This window comes from Vigna unguiculata, chromosome 7 (assembly GCF_004118075.2).
Source record: "Vigna unguiculata cultivar IT97K-499-35 chromosome 7, ASM411807v1, whole genome shotgun sequence".
Classification (NCBI taxonomy): Eukaryota; Viridiplantae; Streptophyta; class Magnoliopsida; order Fabales; family Fabaceae; genus Vigna; species Vigna unguiculata.
Window position 1 is genome coordinate 31227367 of NC_040285.1, and position 20990 is coordinate 31248356.

Consider the following 20990-nt stretch of genomic DNA (forward strand, 5'->3'; position numbering starts at 1 on the left):
CATAATCAGCACAAGTTTTTACGTGTATCCTTCGTTTCAAAGATTCTGAAGATTATCTTTTATCATCGTGAATTGTGACAAAATCCCATTTATTACAAACGGATTTTACTCGATGTCACAGAGACTCACAAAATTGTTGTTTTGGTATTGTGTTGGAGACCTGTTAAAATGGATCAGAACTCCACTCAACAAGTGAATTCGACTTACTAAAAATTGGATTAAATTGGGTTGAAATTTTTTTACAAATTTTAATACAAATTAATTTTTGATTTGGTCCACCTAGGACTCAGTTCATCCATATTGAACCCGTAGTGAGACGAGTTAGTTCACCAACCCGCAAATAAAGAGTCATAAGTATTTTGCATTTGGGTCAAGTTAAGTTGTTTTCTTTAGCCAACACAAAGATAATTTATATTTTTGTAATTTTGGTGTGTATTTAGATTGTATTAAAATTTGTTTAGATTTTAATTAGAATTATAATTTAGTTTTGACTGAAAAAAAAAATAAATTATATTTTTTTTAATTAAGTGAATCTGATTAACCCACTAACTCAGTCAAACTAGATTCAAATTTTTTTGACTTACTAATAAGTGAATCAGATTAGATTGGCTCAGTAAGTGATCAATTCGTGATAGGTTGAGCCAGATTAGACCGGATTACCCATTTTGACAACTCTAATTTCAGCATTTAAAGTCGGCCATTCATGCCCGAGAGGAGTTTTAATTTGTATTCTTTAATATGTTATGATGCTGCAGTAGCTATGGTAAAGAATGTGGTGGGGGAAATTTTGTCTGGTTGGGATTAAAACAAAAAAGTTCTGTGAATACATCACGATTTCAAGAATTCAGGGCTGTAGAATTTGTACCTTTAATTTACTCCATTCAGATGATAAAGCTTTGAAGTTTCTTTGGGTCAGCAACAGCATAGCAGGTGAGATTATCTGTTGAGGACTTTATTTGTCTTCTATTTCTGTCTTCTTGCTGAGATCAATCGGTAGTTGTTGATTCTAAAGAGCTGAAAAATTGCCTGTTTGGGTGATCATTGGACCTTTCCCTTAAATATCTACATATTGTTAGTTGAAGGTACATCGAGAATATAGATAGCAACAAATATAAGCACAAGTTGAAGTTCCATTCAGGGAGAGAAAGGTGAACACGGTATAATAAACAAAACCTATAATAACATCAGAATGTAAATGAATTCATTGGACTACGTAGCAGTAAGAAGTGCCTCCGTCAAAAAGATATCAGAAACAATTAAAGAAAGAGGGATGAACAAAATGCTAGCATAACGAATCAAACTATGTTCAAAGAAACTTTATGTAGAAAACTGATGTTTGGCCAAAATATACTTACAAAAGAACTTGTGTAATGTTTCATGAATTCCTGAACAGATTGGTAACAGACAATTGATCTTGAATGGTTAAGACATGTTCCCCAAGATAAAGCAAAGTAAGCCATTTTATTTCTTCTATTACCATCAAGCAATCCTTATCCCCAAAACTCACTGCATATGACAGTAAATAAATAATGAAAATTAACCATGTCCTTTCTATATTTTAATATCAAATGTATGGACTATCTGCTGAGCATCCGAGGGTTGGGGTTAACCACAAGAGATAATTGTTATAGGAGGACTATTACTCATCTAAGAAATACAGGAGAAATCTTGAACCAATAATACATAATTAGCGAAAAATTCAGCTCATCTTAATCGTGTACAAATTCAATTCAACAGCCAAAGGTTGTCTTATAACACAAAACCCAGTCCTTCAAACAATAATGTACTAGACATTAAAAAAAAAATAGTTTCGATGGATAAAGCTTCCAATTAGCATTCAATGTAGCACAGTTTTCGTTGGAAATATGGCTTAACTCCTACCTTGCCTTGGTAGCAGACTCTTCAGGGTTGTCTTAATTGCAATTTCAAGGGTGGGGATCTAGTTGCACATCAACTAAATATATGGGTTAAATACAGTTTACAATGCTTGGAAAGTTTTCACCTAACAAACTAGTTCTCTGAAATTGAATTAGACTCGAAACACAAGTTCTAAAATGGTATCAAAGTTTATCCTAAATTAATTGATGGATCACTTACATTTGTCACACTCCAAGCCTGATGCCCTATGCTCAAAGCAGAGTGTTGGAAGTCACCTTAATCGCAGTCTCAAGGATGGTGGTTTATTCTCATTAACTACACCAGACCCATATAACAAGTTATGCAAGCAGACCCTCTGCACAGGACCTCCAACTATTGAAGGTCTCTAATTTTTAAAAGTCAGCAAATTTGAACCGACATTTTTATTTGGATGTGATTATCAATATCAATCAGGTGGTTTGAATTTTTTGGGACTTTTAAAAAAAAAAATCATATTATAATATTTAGCAATATTAAAGGGTGGAAGGGTCCAATTTTCATGATTAGTAAAGGGTCTCCAAATATTTTAAGACGACACTGAACTAGACATTTGGCCTGAATACATTTTTTTTTATATATTTTTCAATGACAGCTTTATATCCATAAACCAAACCTTAACTACTAAATTTGAATGGTGAAATTTCATGGCATGATTTATTATTCTTCTATATTTTTTTCTTATTTTTACTTCTCTTTATTTTAAGGTAGGTACGACAAGCTAAGCTCACCAATTGTTGGCCATTTTTTTGGGTTGCAACGGATTGGATCAACTCACTTTTGCGCTAAACCAGTTATTTGTGTCAATTTGAGTGAGTCATGTTAGCTCATTTTGACAACTCTTGGAATTTTAATGGCCAATTGCCATTAAGGAAGTTGCAAGAAATGTATTTTTTGTTCAGAACTATCATATTAATCCCCTCAAAGATTAAATAAAAGGAGCACAAGAACAATGCTTAAACAATCAAATTCAGGGGTCTAAGGCAATCCTTTTCGTAAAGAACTACAGTAGTTTTAATATTTGTAAATGCACAGACAGAGTAAAAAGTAACTATTATAGGGAAGTAAGTAGAAAGAAAGCATTTCCTTTGTTTGGTAACAAAAAATGACAAAGAAAGATGGCACTTTCCATTGGGTCTTAGATATTTTACTTGCCACTTGAATATCGGGACAAAAGAATAAAGAAACTAGTATTTTCCAAAATTATTTATATCCCGTCTCTTTAAAACAAAAAATTAGATCATTTTTTCAGATATGTTATTTCAATAATTTAAGTAACTCAAAATATTATTAGAAAATTATAATTTTATAATAAAAGTATATGATAATTATATATCAAAGTGTAAACAGATTGGACAAAAATGAAACTTTAACTTTAAGGTGTTATTTAAAAGTTATTACATTCATAAAATAATCAATTTTGTTTAGGTAATTATGTAATTGTACAATTACTTAATGTTTATTAATTTATTTATATTTTTTAAATTACAACTTCCTTCATTTTCACTCTATTTCTTTTTTCTTTCCTCACTTTGTTTTATTTTCCTTTGGGGAACCGAAAGTAGCTTAAGTTTTGCATAGAATAGTATGAAATGCTAAGTGAAACACTTAACTAGAGCGGTTATCCCTCCTTGACGGCTAGTGTATGAGCACCAAAGTCTAGCAGCTCTTGTGGTGGAAGCTTGGCCAGCATATGTATGAAACCAAACTCCATCACAGTTGAAGACCCACTGGTGGCCAAACACAAATCAAGTGGCTCCAAGGGTGGTGGTTGGTCCACTGAATTGTCCCAGAACAAGCATGCCCAGCTTGCTACCCAGCTTGCTACTTTAAGGAAAAGTTCCCCGAGCCGTTGGGGGCTGATCAGATTAATTGAACCTTTAAACAATCTTTTCCCTGTACCTTAAGATGTCATGACACTAAAAATCAGTCATGGCTATGAAGAGAAAAAATTGTGCATACATGTGTCAGATACAAGAATACGACCAGCACCTACGACTAAGTCCAAGTAACTTAGGATTCAATACCTTCAAGTCATAGAAACATCATTGCAGAATAGAAATTTTCAACTGATGCAATTTTCCTTATCTAAAAAGCTCATATTTTTTATTAATCAATAAATACAAATATGCGCAGAAAACAGTTGTCCAAAGGGACTTGACAAAAAGAGGAGAAAAATCAAAAGAGAAAGAAACAATGTGCAGAGAGACACAGAGAGAGAGAGAGAGAGAGAGACTGTAAGGATAAAAAAAAAACATAATGAACTTTTTATTATGAATGAACCAAATTATAGACAATGAAAAAGTGCATTTATGACTAGTTTTTGTTAAAATCTCCACCAGTTTTGTCAACAGACACAAATTATTAGCCCACTTCACAGACATAAAGCAGTTCCAAATGCTAGCCTACCATTATTAAATAAATAAAAGAATATTTAGTGGTTGAACCGAAAGCCTTTATGTCGCAAAAACTTACAAGCACAACGGACCTAAAATGCATTATGGGATGTGAGCAATAGAATTCCTCAAATGGTGTAATGCGAAGCTCAAATGACTGGAGTGTTTATATCAGAACAATCGATGTTTCCAATTCATTCTCTATACTGTTTATGACTGTGTTGTAATAAGGAAAGGAGCCAGATTCTCGAGGAGAAGAATTACAGAATCCTATATCTTTTTTTACAACCCATCCCACTGCTATCAAAATTCACCCTAAGTAGAATCTACAATTTCTCAAATTAAATGTTCTCAAAGTGACGACAACATTGTCATGGTTTGGTGTGAAGAACCAGTAAAAATGAAGGCAAAGTAATAACAATATAAGGGGTTTTAATTCTCATTTCACTTTTCTTTTTTTATTTTAAAAGCTGTTTCCTAAAATAATTTCACACAACTTAACAATCCATTTGTAACTTCAAATCTATTAAGTTTTGAAAATTATTTCCAAAAAAAAAAAAGCATTTGAAAACCGAAAAAACAAAAAACAAGAAGAAAAAAATTATCCATTGTTGACAACATTATGCCTGGGTCATACATTTTATGGCACATTTGTCAGATTCCATAATGTCTTATGATATTTACTTGTCATCTGTTCTCATCTTATTTGACAAGCTACAATGATTAACTACAACAATATGTTTAAAAGCTTCATATTTGATGGGTATGCACGGGCTAATTAAGTCATCTTCAAAATGTTAAATATGGACTTGGATAAAGAAATACAACCAAACTATACCGATTGTTGAGAAGGAACTCGTAAACAAGAATGTATGTCTGTGGTCTGCCAGTATCTATTATACCTTTTTATTTTTAAATGCCTAAAACCCCATCCACTAGGAATGTATATAAATATTAAGAAAGACGATTTGTCAAAACATAATCTGTCAATTATGATAAAACCATCTAAACGCCAAATACTGGATCCTCTACAAGATTGTTTAGAGGATAAGAGGAGTTTAAGATTATCATAGTTGACAGATTCAGTTCGTTCTTTTTTCCATACAAGTTTTGCACCCAAGCCAACAGTTAGAATTATAAATATTGTATATTGAATTCAAACCTTGATTATATAGTAGTGTCAAATTCTTGAAGGAAGAGCTTTCTTGTCCAAGTCCTACCAAGTTCAAGCATGATTGTCTCCTATGGATGGTACCTAGGATATCTGCAAAGAAATAAAAAGATAGACCTTACCTTATTGTTCAGTTAAGTGCAAAAGTTATGTCATTCGATTTAGTGTTCAACACCACCACCATCCTCCAATAATCCTTCACAGGTAAAGAAACATTCGTATAAAACATTAGCTGATAAGGAAAACAATAGATCAAAAGTATAATAAATGAATTAGAAAGAACTTGCACAAAAATGGCATAAATTAATAAAGCTAGTAGCACTTGCTTATATATTCAAGAAAGGTAACAAGACACATCCCCATCAGGCATATGAAAGCCAAATTGTATTCACCACAGATGCAAAAGAGAAATCCTTGTTCGAAAGAATTGAGTTGAAACCAGAAGATAATTCAGTTAGAGGTAGATACTCACGAGATCGTTCTCCGCTTTATTTCCGTGCAGTTCCCAGTCATCGAAATGGTTTTCCAATTAATTTAGCAGCATAAATTGCCATTACACCCGAGAAACCCCGACGATCCGCTATCAGAATGCTGAGCGATTAGCGAATTACAGAGTAAAATCCACAAACCCAACGAAATAGAACAAATCGCTTATCTCGATAAACAGATCCTAACTAAACAACAACCACATCACGCATTCCGTGCCTCCCATCACACAAACGACGACGCAGAAATGAGAAAGAAAATGAAGGAAAGAAGCGCGAGTATAACTGTACCAGCAGCTAAAGATTTTCTTTCGGCTTCAATTTAGCAGAGGAAAAAAGAAATGAAAAAGAGAGAGAAACAAAAGAATTAGGGTTTGGAATTGGAAAGCGAGGGAAAGAGATTGGGGATGGGGAAGATATAGTGGGGTGAGGACAGATAGAACAGAAGGAGAAATGTAACGGTTATTGCCATTGTTCTTTTGCCGCCACTTTTTACTTCCCTCCTTAACTTTTCAAAACAAAATATTTAATTTCCATAAACTTCTTTTTAGTAAAAGCACCTCCAAAATTCTTTTTTTTTTTTATAATTAGTCGCATAGTATCCATTTTGATGCTGAAGTTTCTAATTGGTATCCGGTTTAAAAAAAGTCTCAATTACGTACCCAAATTAGTTTAAGTGTACCAATTGAGTCCAAACCGTTAAATGTTCCGAAACAGCGTTTAGAAAGTAATGAGGTGGCAGTGCAAAGGGATACGTGTCAAATAATAACACATGACTGGTTGAAATTATAATTGTACAGTGTTCCACGTGGTATTTACATTTAAAGGAGATTTGTCCTCATTTTCATTGTCTTCTTCCTCCCGTATCTTCTGCCCTAATTCAGTTTCTTCTTCATCAATATTCGCACAGTAAGTGCTGCCCTAATTGAGTTTGTTCTTCCACTCGTTTTTCAATTCCGCAATGTCTCGTAAAGAAGGGTGTTCATGTTCTTCGTGGGGTTCACAACAGCAGAGCGTCTCCTCCCCTAGTGGTTGGAATAGGGGTTTGGGTGAAAGACCAATGTGTTATTGTGGGGAGGTAGCTGTGTTGAGAGTGGCGAAAACTATTAGGAATGCTGGAAAAGAGTTTTGGGGCTACCCCAACTTCAAGGTTTGTACATTGGTTTTAATTTCTTTTTGATTCATTCTGCAGTGGTGGATTGTAATCGGAGGTTGTGTGTTTTTGTTTTGTAAGCAGCGAAGTGGTGGCAATGATGTATTTAAAAGGTGCAATTACTTCAAGTGGTTGAACAAAGATAATGGGGATGAAAAAGATGCTACCATTGCTAGACAAAGGAGAAAGATATACCATCTGGAAAAGTCACTTGTAATTTCTGGAAAGTGGGTTAGATTTTTAAGTGGGATTATAATTTGTTTGGGTTTGATCAATGTAATATTGGTTTGGAAGTTTATACAAATCCCACGAAGTGCTGTAAAATTCAGTTCTGTAGTGAATAGGAAGTTATGTAATTGGTCTGTATTTTGTAGTTTGCTTTTGTAATGAAGTGTTTTTAAATGGACGAGAGTTTGAGTAATTCGTCTGTATTATTGATTTATAATGAACCATATAAGTAATATAAAATGGACCATATTCAGAACATAAACGAATGAAGCATATAAGTAATCCAAAATGTTATTAAACCAAAATAACCATGTTCTTCAAAATACATAACCCCTACACCAAAATACATAACCATGTTCTTCCAAAAAGTTGTTGCACATTAAACTTAACAAACAAAATGACCATGTTCTTCAAAATACATAACCCCTACACCAAAATAAATAACCATGTTCTTCCAAATAGGTGTTGCAATTACACATTAAACTTAAGAAACAAAATAACCATGTTCTTCAAAATACACAACCCCTACACCAAAACTGCCCCAACCCTGTTCTTCCAAAAAGTTGCTGCAGTTACACATTAAACTCATTGCTTCGAAATTGGACCCCTCCTATATGATATTTTTTCTCTGAATGTGGGCCTTGTTGGTGGGTCACTGACATTGCATGAAGAAATCTGAGTTGGTTGACTTTGAATAGGTGTTTGAGTTCCCTGTTGTGGTTTTGATGGTAGAATAAGCGCACTTCCAGTAATCTGTGATTGAGTCACTTGTTGTGCTTCAACTGGTTGTGTTGGCTGAGATTCAATGGGTTGCACTGCTTGCCCTTGGTGGGATTGAGTAACCTGAGTTTCAGTTGTTGTGTGCCTCCTTGTTGTGTAGCAGATGGAGTTGGGTTTGGTTGTTGCTGAAGTGGAGGTGCTTGGGGACAATTATTTTGTTTGTGTCCAAGCTGTTTGCATATGGCACATCTTTTACGTGTTCCACCCTGTCTTACTTGTGTGTCATCCTTCCTCAGCTCCCAAGACTCCAACCTGCGTTTCTTTTTTGGTCTTCCAGGAAGGATTCTTTTGGTAGGAGGCAAAACATCACAGTATGATTGTCATTTCCCATAGGTGAGGACCATTGACGGGGTATATCATTGTCAGGGTCACACAACAAAGTACTACTACCCCCCACGTATTTCAGTGAACTCTCATTGACAAACCTTCCCCCATGGTGAAACACTACTTCAAAATTTTCGTCGTTCATGGCAACTACTATATGCCTAACTTTATATCCCTGCCAAATATACAAAAAACCCAAACAATAACACACAATTTACACTCAATACCACTAACACACCAACACACCGACAATAATTAAGAAAGAGGGACCACACCACATACTCAACACCGTCACTGTCACATATCATGGGGGACAAACCAATAAAGTAATACTGACTCAAAGGCAACAAAAAAGACAACATTGAAAGTAAAAAAGCTTCAAATACACTGCGCCTAAACACATAAATCAACAAAACTTCACAAAAAACAACCCTAACATCAAAACCCTAATCAGAAAATCAGAAAAAAAAAAAAAACACAATACCAACCTTTCGTTATTAATGGCCGACAAGTACCTCTCAAGTCTCCACTTCAGTGTTCGAAATGCGCCTTCAATTTCTCCACCACTTCGTGAAGAATCGTCCACCACTTCGTCTCCCCTGCCTCACCTTTCCCCAATTTCACGTTTTTATCACATGTTTCTGCGACTTCTTTTTAACTTCTCGCCCTTTTTTTATTTTCGTTTTTTTCTTTTTTTATTTTTTCATTACAAGACATATTTAATATTCTTCCCTAGATTTCCACGTCATTAAAAATTAATCACCACGTGTTCCAAATTTAATTTAGAGACCAACCAGTATCAGTCAACGTTAACCTTTCTAACGGCGTCAACTTAAATGGACTCAATTGGTGCACTTAAACTAATTTGGGTACGTAATTGAGACTTTTTTTAAACCGGGTACCAATTAGAAACTTCAGCACCAAACTGGATACTATACGACTAATTATACTTTTTTTTTCCTTCATTCTCAAGATTAACTCATTCAAATAGATATCATAACATTTAATTTCATGTAATTAATTTTAAATTGTATTATTCTTTTAAATAGACACCTCTACTTTTAATATTACCCTAATAAATCTTTAAAAAAATCAATTTTATATTAACAATTTCTCTAGCCTATTGTTATTAAAATATTTATATTAAATTTACTATTCATTTTTTATTTTTTAAAATTATTTCTTGTATATTAAAATTCATTAAAAACAAGATTTTAAAAAATAAAAATTAAATTAATTAAAAGATCTATTTGATTTTCTTAATACTAAAATTTATTATATTTTAGTGTTTTAAAATCATAATATGTTTTGTATGAACAAAGGTGTGTTTTTATTATACTTATTCTTAAAATTATGGCAATAGTATTTTTCAATTCATTAAAAGTTCGACATTATACTCACAGTACATAATTATTAAATTTAATAATTATTATTTTATCTTTGTATTCAATAATCATGTTAATTGTGGGTGAACCATATAACATTCAAAACTTTGTATTGACCCTCTTATATGGAAAAAATAAATAAAATGAAACTAGGTTTCATTTTACAATTGTGGGTACCTCAAGGGCTTAGGGACTTATTATATTGTAAATTTCATTTCACTCAAAGTTTGGTGTTGTAATAATACTTTGGTCTCACAATGACATTAGCCTTTGCAATGGATAATAATCAGAAACCAAACTCCTAAAACGATGAATTTTTACAGACTTCCCATTTTTTGTTTCTTAAATTTGTTGAATACATATATTATCAAAAAGAATATTCTGCAAAAATAATTAAAATAGATGGGGAAAATTACAAATACAGTAAAAAAAAAGAAAAGAAAAGAAGAAGAACGTAGTTATAATAATAAAGCCCCAAAAATAAACCTGTTTGGACCTAAATTGATTTACGGGACAAACTCACAAAGTCGTAATGGGCCATTATTTTGACTTAGGTGGACCGAAAGAATAGCCCATAGAAAAAATATGACATAAAGAAATAAACGACCACAGTGGGAGTCGAACCCACGACCTTTTGATCCGAAGTCAGACGCGCTAATCCACTGCGCTATGCGGTCTTCACATAAGCTGATGGGCCAATTAATTTTATAAACTATGATAAAGTAAAAACAAAGCATAAAAGAATTAACCGACCACAGTGGGAGTCGAACCCACGACTTTTTGATCCGAAGTCAAACGCGCTAATCCACTGCGCTATGCAGTCCTCACATGTTGCAATTGCCATTCAAAATATATTTCTTATTTAAAATAGTATATAAATATATTTAATTATTGTTTTTTCAATCAAAAATAATAATCATACTTTTTTTTCAATAATAATAAAGAGTTAACAAAGACGTACTTAGATTAATGAGGAAGGAGTTGAAAATTAAATGCTCAATAGCATCATTATTACTATATACATATAAAAAAAAATACAGAAGTGATAATATTAATAAACTTTCCAAAAAAACATAAAATTATTTTGTCTAACATGTTTTCCTCCCCCCCATCCCAATGTTTGCACACAGTATTTCATGAACTTTTCCCCCCTTCATCATGTTTCATTATAACAATATCTTCATTTTCTGTCTCTCTCTCTCTCTCTGATGTGTTTGTACTTTTTGGTTTACATCAATATCATCTTCATATGCTTACCTAATTTTAGTCCCTTGCTTCTGTAGTCGTGGGACATTATAACTATTACCTGATGTAATTAAAGTATATTCTCTCAAATTATATATATTGGAGCATGGTTACCCCACCCATCCACAAAGTCGAAGATCATATAAATTCTCCAAAAAAAATTAATTAAAAAAATTCGGATAAACTAAAAATAAAATTAAACATATATATTTTTATGAATTGAAGAACCGAGAAGAAGAAAGATGGTGTGTGGAAATTGTGAATACAAGATTCTCCGATGATGAAGATGGAAGGAGGGAACAAAAGTTCGATGATGTTTGTTTATTTTACGGAGTGAATGAATGATGATGCAATGGGATCACAGCCGTCCATTCTCCCATCGTGGTCCCACACTTCTCCAATTGTCCGTACAATTGTTATGATCAAACCATGTTGTCTAGCTGTCCTACTCTAATCACCTTTCCTATTTAGGCAGGGACAAACACTTCTTTCTCATCATCAAACACAAACCCACATTTTTCACTTTCTCTTTCTCAAATTCTCCACCTTTTAATCATGCATGCCATCAACTTTAACACAACACTTTCCCATGAGAACGACACCATCCACACTCTATAATCAGCGTTCTTCTGTACAAATTTTCGACAAAACTATCAAAATAATTACACTGCCTTTATAAATACTATTGTCACTTCAATATCAAACTTAAACAAATAAATTAAGATGATGTGGATTCAGCTTTCTATTTCTCTATATTGCAAATTGAATGTATTTTATTTTAAATAAATGCTTTTACAAAAGTATAGTGAGATTAAATAAAGTTCTAAAGTAAAATTCGAAGCTAGGTGCCTAATATCCTCCACTAGATCGACCTAGTGAATATTAAGATGTGATAAAACATCGAAAGGTTAGCATCGAATAACTAATTAAGTTAACATGCAATGCACCAAGTTTGTATAGAACCAAGGCGCGTAAAAAATGAAAAAATATAATTCGAGTACATTACACTATTAAAAAATGTTTTGATCCATTTTTTATTCATTTTTAACTTACATTACACTATTAAAAAATTAAAAATAAATAATTTAAAATAATAAATAAAAAAATAAATTAAAATATCATTTTCCTAAATATAATTATTTATATAAATACCATACTATTAAAAATAAGAAAATAATTACTGAATAGGATCTAGAAAAGAAAAGAAAAGAAATGAAAGAAAAGAAAAATAGAATTAAAATTGTTATGATGTGACATGAGCAGTTGGAGTGACGTGAGAGAGGTTACGAGGGAGATGTTGGTTTTTGTGAATTTGCAATAGTTTGTGGTTTGGTTGATTCTTCTGCGTTTTTGTTATATATATATATATATATATATATATATATTATATATATATATATATATATATATATCGCGGCTACGTCAATGTGCATGGCAGCAGGGAGAAAGAGAGAACGTGGCCTACACTCACATACGCTGCTGCAAAATCTGCTCCCACCAACGTCTGAACCAAGCAATCAGTTCTCACAGTGATTCAGTCACTACAACTTTTTCACTTCCTTTCTTTTCTTTTTTTTCGAATCTCAATCACTCACTATGTAACACTTCCTTTCTTTCTATTACACTATATTCCTTCTATTTCATTATTACATGTATAACAAAAATTCATTAATACTGTCTTATAAAAAAAAACATAATAGTCTCTCCTGAAGACAAAATGAAGGTGGCACCTCCACCAAATCTAATAACGATTGTAACACTCTTGTCTATTTTCAGATCTGTTGACAAAATGAAACAAGACTAACAAATTATTCATCTAACACGTGAAAAATAAAAATAAAAGAGAAAAAAAGTGATAAAAACTGTTGCGAGTTGTATAATTGTTTTGTGACGGAGGTCAGGTAGGTCAAGTCATAATTCAAGTAGGATTCTTGGTGCTGAGAGAGAGATTGTTGCATGTGTCATCAATTGTCTCGTAACGGAGACCAAGTGGGCTGAACCGTAATCGAATCGTGACACTTGGACTGTTATGCTCATAAATAAAAAAAATTATGTTCTAACTAATGACTATAACTTTTAACTGGTAGTAAACGTTCGACCCTAACATTTGATATCATAACTAAAATCACGAGTTTGATGGACAATTAAGAGTGAATAACTGTATAAAAAGTATATTTGTGTTTTTTTAGAAGAAGAAAAAAGGTTGAAAGGTGCATGATTATTGTTGGGGTGGTGGTGGTGAGTGAGAGGAATGAGTGAAGAAGATTAGAAAGGGTTCGAAGTTTGAGGCATGTGATGAGGGAAGAGTGGTGAAGAGAGAAGTCAAATATTAGGTACGTAGTCTATTCCATGTAAATGCCTTCAGCAGCCACGATTCCCGATTCTGGCCCCCCAACCCCAATTCTCTACCATTTCTCAAACTTATTATTCTTCTCCTTTCACACAGATAAGACAAATCACAACAACTACCATACTACATACACCAAAATTACTTCCATCAAGAATAAATAAACAATGTGTACACATTATTTAATTTCGTAAAAATATTAATTATTTAGTGTTCTATTAACATTAAAAAAACGAATGATGCTCGACATTCATAAAGTTAAAAACATTTACTTCACAACTTAAAAAAATATTTAATTTTATACATCATTGAGAAATTTGTATATTACTCACTAATAATTATAATTTAAGTTTATCAACACTCACTAATAAATTTGTGTTGATAATTATCGACACCATACAAAAAATTATTAAGTAATAACTAATTTTATAACTAAAATTAAATAGTCATTATAATGATTAATTTAGATACTAATTTATAAAAAAATTATTAGTAATTAAAATAATTTCAAAAATTTATAATAGGTTTCTAAATTAATAACTAAAATAGTTTTTATTACACTAACATTAATCACTCAAGTTTTCACTACTAAATAAATTGGTCTTTGGATTCATCTTTAATTAAAAAATTAGTTTTTAAATATATTTTTTATCACTAAAATTAATTATTATTTAAGAGTTTCTCGTAATCAACATATTCTAATTTTTGACTAAATAGGCAATTGGGTATTCTTTCTCTTCTTCTTTTTTTCTTTTTACTTCGTATTCTTCTTCACCTCCTCGTTATAGGATTATCTTATTGCATCCACCAATGTAACCTCTTATCATCTTCCTCGTTCCTGTTCTCTTTCTCATCCCCCTCCCCTCAAATTTAACAACAAATTTGTCACAAAAAATGTGTCAATAACTATAATTAAAAGTTACCAATAAAAATATCCATTAATAATATAAATTATAATTTAATGACAGATTTGTTACTTTGTATATAAAAGTATATGTTAATAAATTAAGTTATAAATTAATCGTAAAAATCCTTGATAAATTTGAATTTATCCCGACATGTTTTTGTTGTTGTTAATAATAATCTACGAGTAATTATAAATATTATTGTAAAGTGATATTGTTATTATATTTTATAATAGTTACTAGCTTGGCGTGATTTTTTAAGTGGTTGAAAAAAAATTGCTTGTCGATCCAATTTCACGTCCCAACTTTCAATTCTCTCTGATATTTGAAATTAGATGAATAGAAAAAACTGAAATTATAATGGAATATGTTATTGACAATACATAATTGATTTTTATGAACTTTAAATTCATTTAAATAAATATTTTAGTTTTGAAAAGCCTCTGAAAGTCTCACTTTCACATGGTTAAAGATTGGGTATGCTTGTATATAAAACTAACTTGACTTGTGAAGGATCCTACAAGTCAATATGTCAATATTGAACTAGATGCTGATTTATATATACACTTAATATTGTCTTTTGAAATTCCTAAATTATAAATTAAATGAAAATTCTTTAAATTTATTGGTTACGTTTGAAATGTTATTAATAAAAAAAATCATAAAATTATGTTTTATATAGTTATAGATGATCAGAAAATTAATATTAATATTTATGTAATTAGCTAAAATTTTAAATTTTTAGTAGTGTTTTTATTAAATATTAACTTAGTTTTGGGATTACTGTGAATGTTAATGCAAGTGGTAGATATATGAGTATAAACATCATTATGGGGTTTTTAATTTATTTTACTAAATGGTATTTAAAACAAATATATATATATATATATATATATATATATATATAAAATAGTTTTTTGAATTTGACGTAACATTTTTAATATTTCTCGTAATTATGTTAAACATGTATGAAATAAAGAGATATTTAAATAACTCATAAATAAATAACTTTAATATATATATATATATATATATATATATATATATATATATATATATATATATATATATATATATATATATATATGTATGTGTATGTATGTATGTATAAGCATTGTATTTTCTCATGATTGCATGCTGCAGCAAAGTAAAATGAATTGAACATGATAAGGTGAGGGAATCGGAAAAAGAAGATTCTCACCTAGACGCTGAAAACGACTTTACTATATAAACAAGAAAGACTAAAATAATGTTTTGATTAAATAATGTAATATTTTATCAATAATATTTTCGGAGATTTTTGGTTGTTGGAATTTTTTTTATTTTAATGAAGACTTTTATTAAATAATTTATACAAGATGAAATCTTCACAAAATTAGCTACTATTAATATCATAAATATTATTAAAATTCTTGTTATATCCTCATAATTAAAAATGCATTGTGAAGTACCAAGACCAGTTAAATTTTATTAAATATTTTTAAAAAATCATAAAAAGTTTGTGTATTAAATATTTTTAAAACATTTATATATTAATTTATTTTTTTCAAATTTTTATCTTCCAAATTGACTTCTTTTCTGCAATTGTCTCATTAGAAATTCTATTTATTGTGACTTGTCCATCAAACTCATAACCTTGATTCCTTAGTTAAAGCGTAACTCTTAACTGTCTAGATGTTACGATTCAATTTCTAAAAAGCATGGAAAATCGATTTCTCATACAACAAAAATCTAGATTTGTACTTGGTTAAGGATGAAAGTATGAAAATAGTGGAAATGGTGGCACCTTCATCTATACTAGCAGTTTCGATTTGAATGAAAATATCTAATTTATATAAACTGAGGTTACTTTGCCGTTTTGCAATCATTCAATTATTATTATTTTTTTAATAAAAAGGTTCACTGATGGCATACCTACAATGTTGACAATTGAAAATCTAACAACTAAACAAAATGGTACAAAAATTAAGAAAAATAAAATTTCTTTTATCATGTCCTTCTTTCCGGTCTTTTTATTAAAAAGTGCAATGAGTGTTAATATAATAATAATAATAATAATAATAATAATAATAATAACAATAATAATAATAATAATATCTACATATTTCAAAGAAGATTTAACTATTTTAAAATTATAATTTTACATTCTGCATAAGAGTCGAGGATTACATCTCTTTTTACCATTTATAATATTTTTTAAAGAAAAAACCGTGACTGAAATACTCTTCAAAACACACATTACCTATGAATTTATAATAAATATAAATAATTTAAATTATATATTATTATTATTATGATCAAATTATTTAATCCATTATTGATATCCACGTATATCATTAAAAGTATTTATTTGATGATCATTACAGATTTTAGCTGCATACATTTGGAGAGAATAATTTTTTCCCCATTCCTTTCTGTTCCCTAAAAGTAAAAAAGAGTGCCATTCAAGTGCAGTGTATTTTGGAATTCTCCAGCAATTGAGTATTTAGCTCAATTATAAGTTGACTTCTCAGAACATCTTTATTTATGATGATAACTAAAGTTGATTAATATGGATACTTGTCTCATTTACAATATATAGATATTATTTTCAAGCATATAATTGTAAAATCACGAAGCAAGCACTGTTTTTTTAATTATTTACACTGATATATATTCTTACTAGATGTCACTCAACTGCTACAGTATTATAGACTCATTTTTTACCAGAAAAAAAAGAGTTAAAAGAACCTAACAAAAACACAGACACAAACACATGTTAGGTATTAACTGTAGAAACTCTTTACCAATGAGATTGATGAATAAACAGCAGGAGATGGTAAATACTTGATGAGAAGGATTTGGTTTAAAGAAATGAAGATGATGTTAGATAGAAAGGGAAGAGGAGGAGATTGAAGTGGAATGATTAAGAAAGGTGTGTTGGCTTTAAGCTATGTTATGGCAGCCTCCAGAAAGATGCTGCTGCTACTGCAACTGCTGCTAAAAAGCAAGTAAAAGTAGTGAAAAGGTTAAGTGTGAAGTACTGTGCATCCGTCACGATTCATCGTCTCATCCCCTGCCATTTGTCTCTCTCTCACTGCCTCAAACAATAATATTTTTGGTTTAGAATGAGAGAAGAGAATTTAACAGCAATTGTTTGTCTGTGTAGAAGATGAATAAGGAAAACCATTTGATGATGGTACTTTTATATCTCCTAGGTATGGAAGAAGTAAGAATGGGTCTAAGAGGAACCTATAATTTACACTTTCCCTACCAAGTACTTCAATCCTTACTATTTAAATCACCTTCTTTAATTACCTTCTCTTTCTCTTCCTCTCATGCTCTGACCCAGATGAGTCTAACTTTTAAGAGTTGCGGTAGACTCGGATCCTGTCCCCTCTTCTCAAATAATAATAATAAGTTACTAAAACAATCAACGTCCGTTTCGTCCTTCACAATTAATACTCATCTCTTATTACTACTGCACACTCTCTTTTTTCATCTTTTCTTCTCATTCTTTTTACGTCACATTACTTACTTTCTTCCTTCTCATTGTAAAAACACCTCATAACACTAACTATATTTTTATATAATATTTTTTCTACTAGGTAACGTGGCTGCCGTCAAATTTGTGAAAGATGAAATAGAGGGTGAAAAGGTAAATGAAAAAATAAATAAAAAGTGTTGCTTGTTGTGTGATAGAATAGAACCAAGTGAGTGAGACTCTTCTCTCATCCCTTCTGTGTCTTCTGTACACACTTCGTTTTCCTTTTCCTTTTCTCTCTCACTGTCTTTTCCTTATGGGTGACCCATATGGGTTGCCGGAGGATCTCCGGCGGTTTATACCACCCAGAACCCATATGAACCCTTCAAACACGCACCTACTTGAGCCACTGTGTCTTCACCATGGTCTCAGTGCGGTTGCTGCTGCTGCTACTACAATTCCACCGAACACCTATGACCCCAACATGGTTGGGGACGTTTTCTTCCCTCGTGCCTTCACTCACTTTGCTCATCATCATGACTATTCCTCTTCTTCTGGTGTCAACCCTACTAATGCTGCCACCGGTGCTGTCTCGGATCATGCATTCTGCAGCATGGAGAGTGCAGAGAAAGGGTGGTTTGGGTTTGATTCCGGGAACAACAGGTGGCCGAGACAGGAGACCCTTTCGCTTCTAGAGATCAGATCTCGTCTTGATTGCAAGTTCAGAGAGAATAATCAGAAAGCACCCTTGTGGAATGAGATTTCTAGGTATATGTATACACTAACTTCTGAAAAAAAGGAAGAAAACCACTGTTTTTGCTTTCTGTTTTGTTTTCAGACTCAGAACGAGTTGGGGAAATGCATAGTGAGGTTGAGGAGTGAGGAGTGAAGAAATATGTGGTTGTTCTTTCTGTCTTTTCCTTTTATCTTGCTGGTTTACAATTTTTTGGGGGGTGGGAGGCTAATTTCCTCTTTGCATTTGAAAATGACAGGCCATTACTTACAGATAACTGAGAGATCCATGTGGCTTTTGTTATCTATTTCTAGTTTTGTCCAAGAAATCCACTGACTCAATGTGTATACTTGCACTGGTTTTTCTGTGAGTAAGTAATTATGGGTGCAAGGATTTTCAGCACCCTGAAAGCCTGTCTTTGTTTTTAGTACTATTAGACCTAGCTAGCTACTTTGCTCAGCTAGTTAGGGCTATATATCGGAGTTTATTTCCTTGATTGATTGAACTCGGATAATTGTATTCTTGTTTCTGACATCTTTAATGAAGAGAGAATGTTTTCATTATTTTAATCCTTCACCACACATGGTCAAAGAAGATACAATACAATGATAATAAACATAATGGAGAAATCTTAAATCCTAAATCTTAAATGGATTTACAATTTTTAATGTGCATGCGTGTTTAGGATAATGGCTGAGGAATTTGGGTACCAAAGAAGTGGGAAGAAATGCAAAGAGAAGTTTGAGAATTTGTACAAATATTACAAGAAGACGAAGGAAGGTAAAGCCAGTAGACAAGATGGGAAGCACTACAGGTTCTTCAGGCAGCTCGAAGCAATATGCGGAGACCAAGCAAACACAAACCATGCCTCAACTTCAGATAAACCCCATCGTGGTGGTGGAAACAGTAACAACACTAACAACATTCAAACACCAACCTTCACAATCAACCAAGACAACAACGGCGATTCTAGTAACAACCCCAAGTGCTCAGAGAGCCTGAGCATCTCAAACTCGTCCGAATTCGAGACATCCTCGTCCGAAAACAACGAGGAGGATCTTTCCGCCATTGCATTCATGATGAGGCAGTCGAGGGAGAAGCAGAAAGCGTTGTCGGATGAAAGACACGGCGATGAGAGGAGGTTGAGAAAAAGCTGGAGAGCGAAAGTGGAGGAGATTGTGGATTCCCACATGAGGAAAATCATAGAGACCCAAGATGCTTGGATGGAGAGAATGCTGAGCGTTGTTGAACAAAGAGAGCAAGAGATGTCATCGAAGGAGGAAGAGAGGAAGAGGAAAGAGTCGATGTGGTTTGACCAACAGGTGCATGAGCTGTGGGCTAAAGAGAAAGCGTGGGTTGAAGCTAGAGATTCTGCATTGATAGAGGTTGTGAGGAAACACGTGGGGATCGAACTTGAAGCATTGCCTCTGGATGAAGCCATGGTTGAAGAAGCAGGAAACAAGAACAAGGGCCAGGGAAAGATTGAATTTCCGTCGGAGGGTGTGGATCAAAGAGGTAGCAGTAGGTGGACAGAGATGGAGATTTCGAATTTGATACAATTAAGGAGTGGTTTTGAGCAACGATTCAGAGAAAATGGGTACTTGGAGAATGGGCTTTGGGATGAAATATCAGGAAAACTGGGTTGTTTGGGGTTTGAAAGGAGTGGAAGTGAGTGCAAGCAAATATGGGATGAGATCAGCATCTCTCTGAGAAGAACAGTGGATGAGTGTGATGGTGGGAAAAGAAGGCCTTGGTATTTGGGACTTAAGGTGACGGATGATGATGATCTTTGACACATTCTTGTAATAACGCAGGCTTCATCAGAAAGGTTAAGTATATATCACACTTGCTTTTGAGTTCTGAGCGTTGTTAAAAGGAAAAAACTTTGGGAGAAACATCGTTGATTAGGATTAATTAGCAAGTTTGAATCATTCGCAAATCACCATGTGTTTAACTTTGTATTCAGTGTGTAAGCATTGACTTTGTTGATTATGATCAGTTTTATCCATGCATGCATCAATGCCAGAGTTTAGTTATTAATTATCTATTATGCATCTATGTAAGTTTGTAGAAGTAGAAATCTATAAGTATCTTCTGCGTTCATGTGATTGATTCTAAAAGAATGCAATACCAGTTTATGTGGAAATGTACCCTTGAAAATATGTTTATTACTGGATGCAATAACTGGGTATTTGGATTTGGAGGTAGGCATTTATTATATCAACTCAAGCTTAACAAGATTACATACGATTCTCGTATTAATTTAAGGATTACTTCATATGTTTGTTATTTGTAGAAATGATTAACCTGGGATCACTATATATGTTGTTTTATAAATCTGACTAGTTTTTCTACATATATGTTTAAAATTCTCAATTTCAATAAATTAGTCTCATTCATTTACATCTCATATATATAGAGATTAATAATGACTATGATAGTTTGAATTATCTAATAACTT

General features: G+C 32.3%; 1 protein-coding gene, 1 long non-coding RNA gene and 2 other non-coding genes across 4 annotated transcripts; 1 reads left to right on the top strand and 3 right to left on the bottom strand.

Moving 5' to 3' along the window:
• Nucleotides 1–3405: 3405 nt before the first annotated feature.
• Nucleotides 3406–6413, bottom strand: LOC114192436. The gene is made up of 3 exons (XR_003606104.1): nucleotides 5954–6413; nucleotides 5473–5677; nucleotides 3406–3816 (listed from the first exon to the last, which is right to left on the bottom strand). It is a non-coding gene; the product is annotated as an uncharacterized LOC114192436 (long non-coding RNA).
• Nucleotides 6414–10439: 4026 nt separating this feature from the next.
• TRNAR-UCG lies at nucleotides 10440–10513 on the bottom strand. Its single transcript has one exon. It is a non-coding gene; the product is annotated as a tRNA-Arg (tRNA).
• Nucleotides 10514–10585: 72 nt separating this feature from the next.
• On the bottom strand, nucleotides 10586–10659 carry TRNAR-UCG. The gene has a single exon. It is a non-coding gene; the product is annotated as a tRNA-Arg (tRNA).
• A 7353-nt stretch (nucleotides 10660–18012) lies between these two features.
• On the top strand, nucleotides 18013–20675 carry LOC114189622 (trihelix transcription factor PTL-like). Its single transcript, XM_028078243.1, has 2 exons — nucleotides 18013–18564; nucleotides 19215–20675. The coding sequence occupies exons 1-2, from the start codon at nucleotides 18113–18115 to the stop codon at nucleotides 20320–20322; spliced, it is 1560 nt and encodes a 519-aa protein (XP_027934044.1). The 5' UTR covers nucleotides 18013–18112; the 3' UTR covers nucleotides 20323–20675.
• The last annotated feature ends 315 nt before the right edge of the window (nucleotides 20676–20990 follow it).

What these genes read in the sequence shown, in the direction of transcription:
- LOC114189622 (XM_028078243.1), top strand. Translation starts at nt 18,113, where the DNA reads ATGGGTGACCCATATGGGTTGCCGGAGGATCTCCGGCGGTTTATACCA. An exon ending in TTGTGGAATGAGATTTCTAG is followed by an intron (nt 18,565 to 19,214) that starts GTATATGTATAC and finishes ATGCGTGTTTAG; the next exon opens with GATAATGGCTGAGGAATTTG.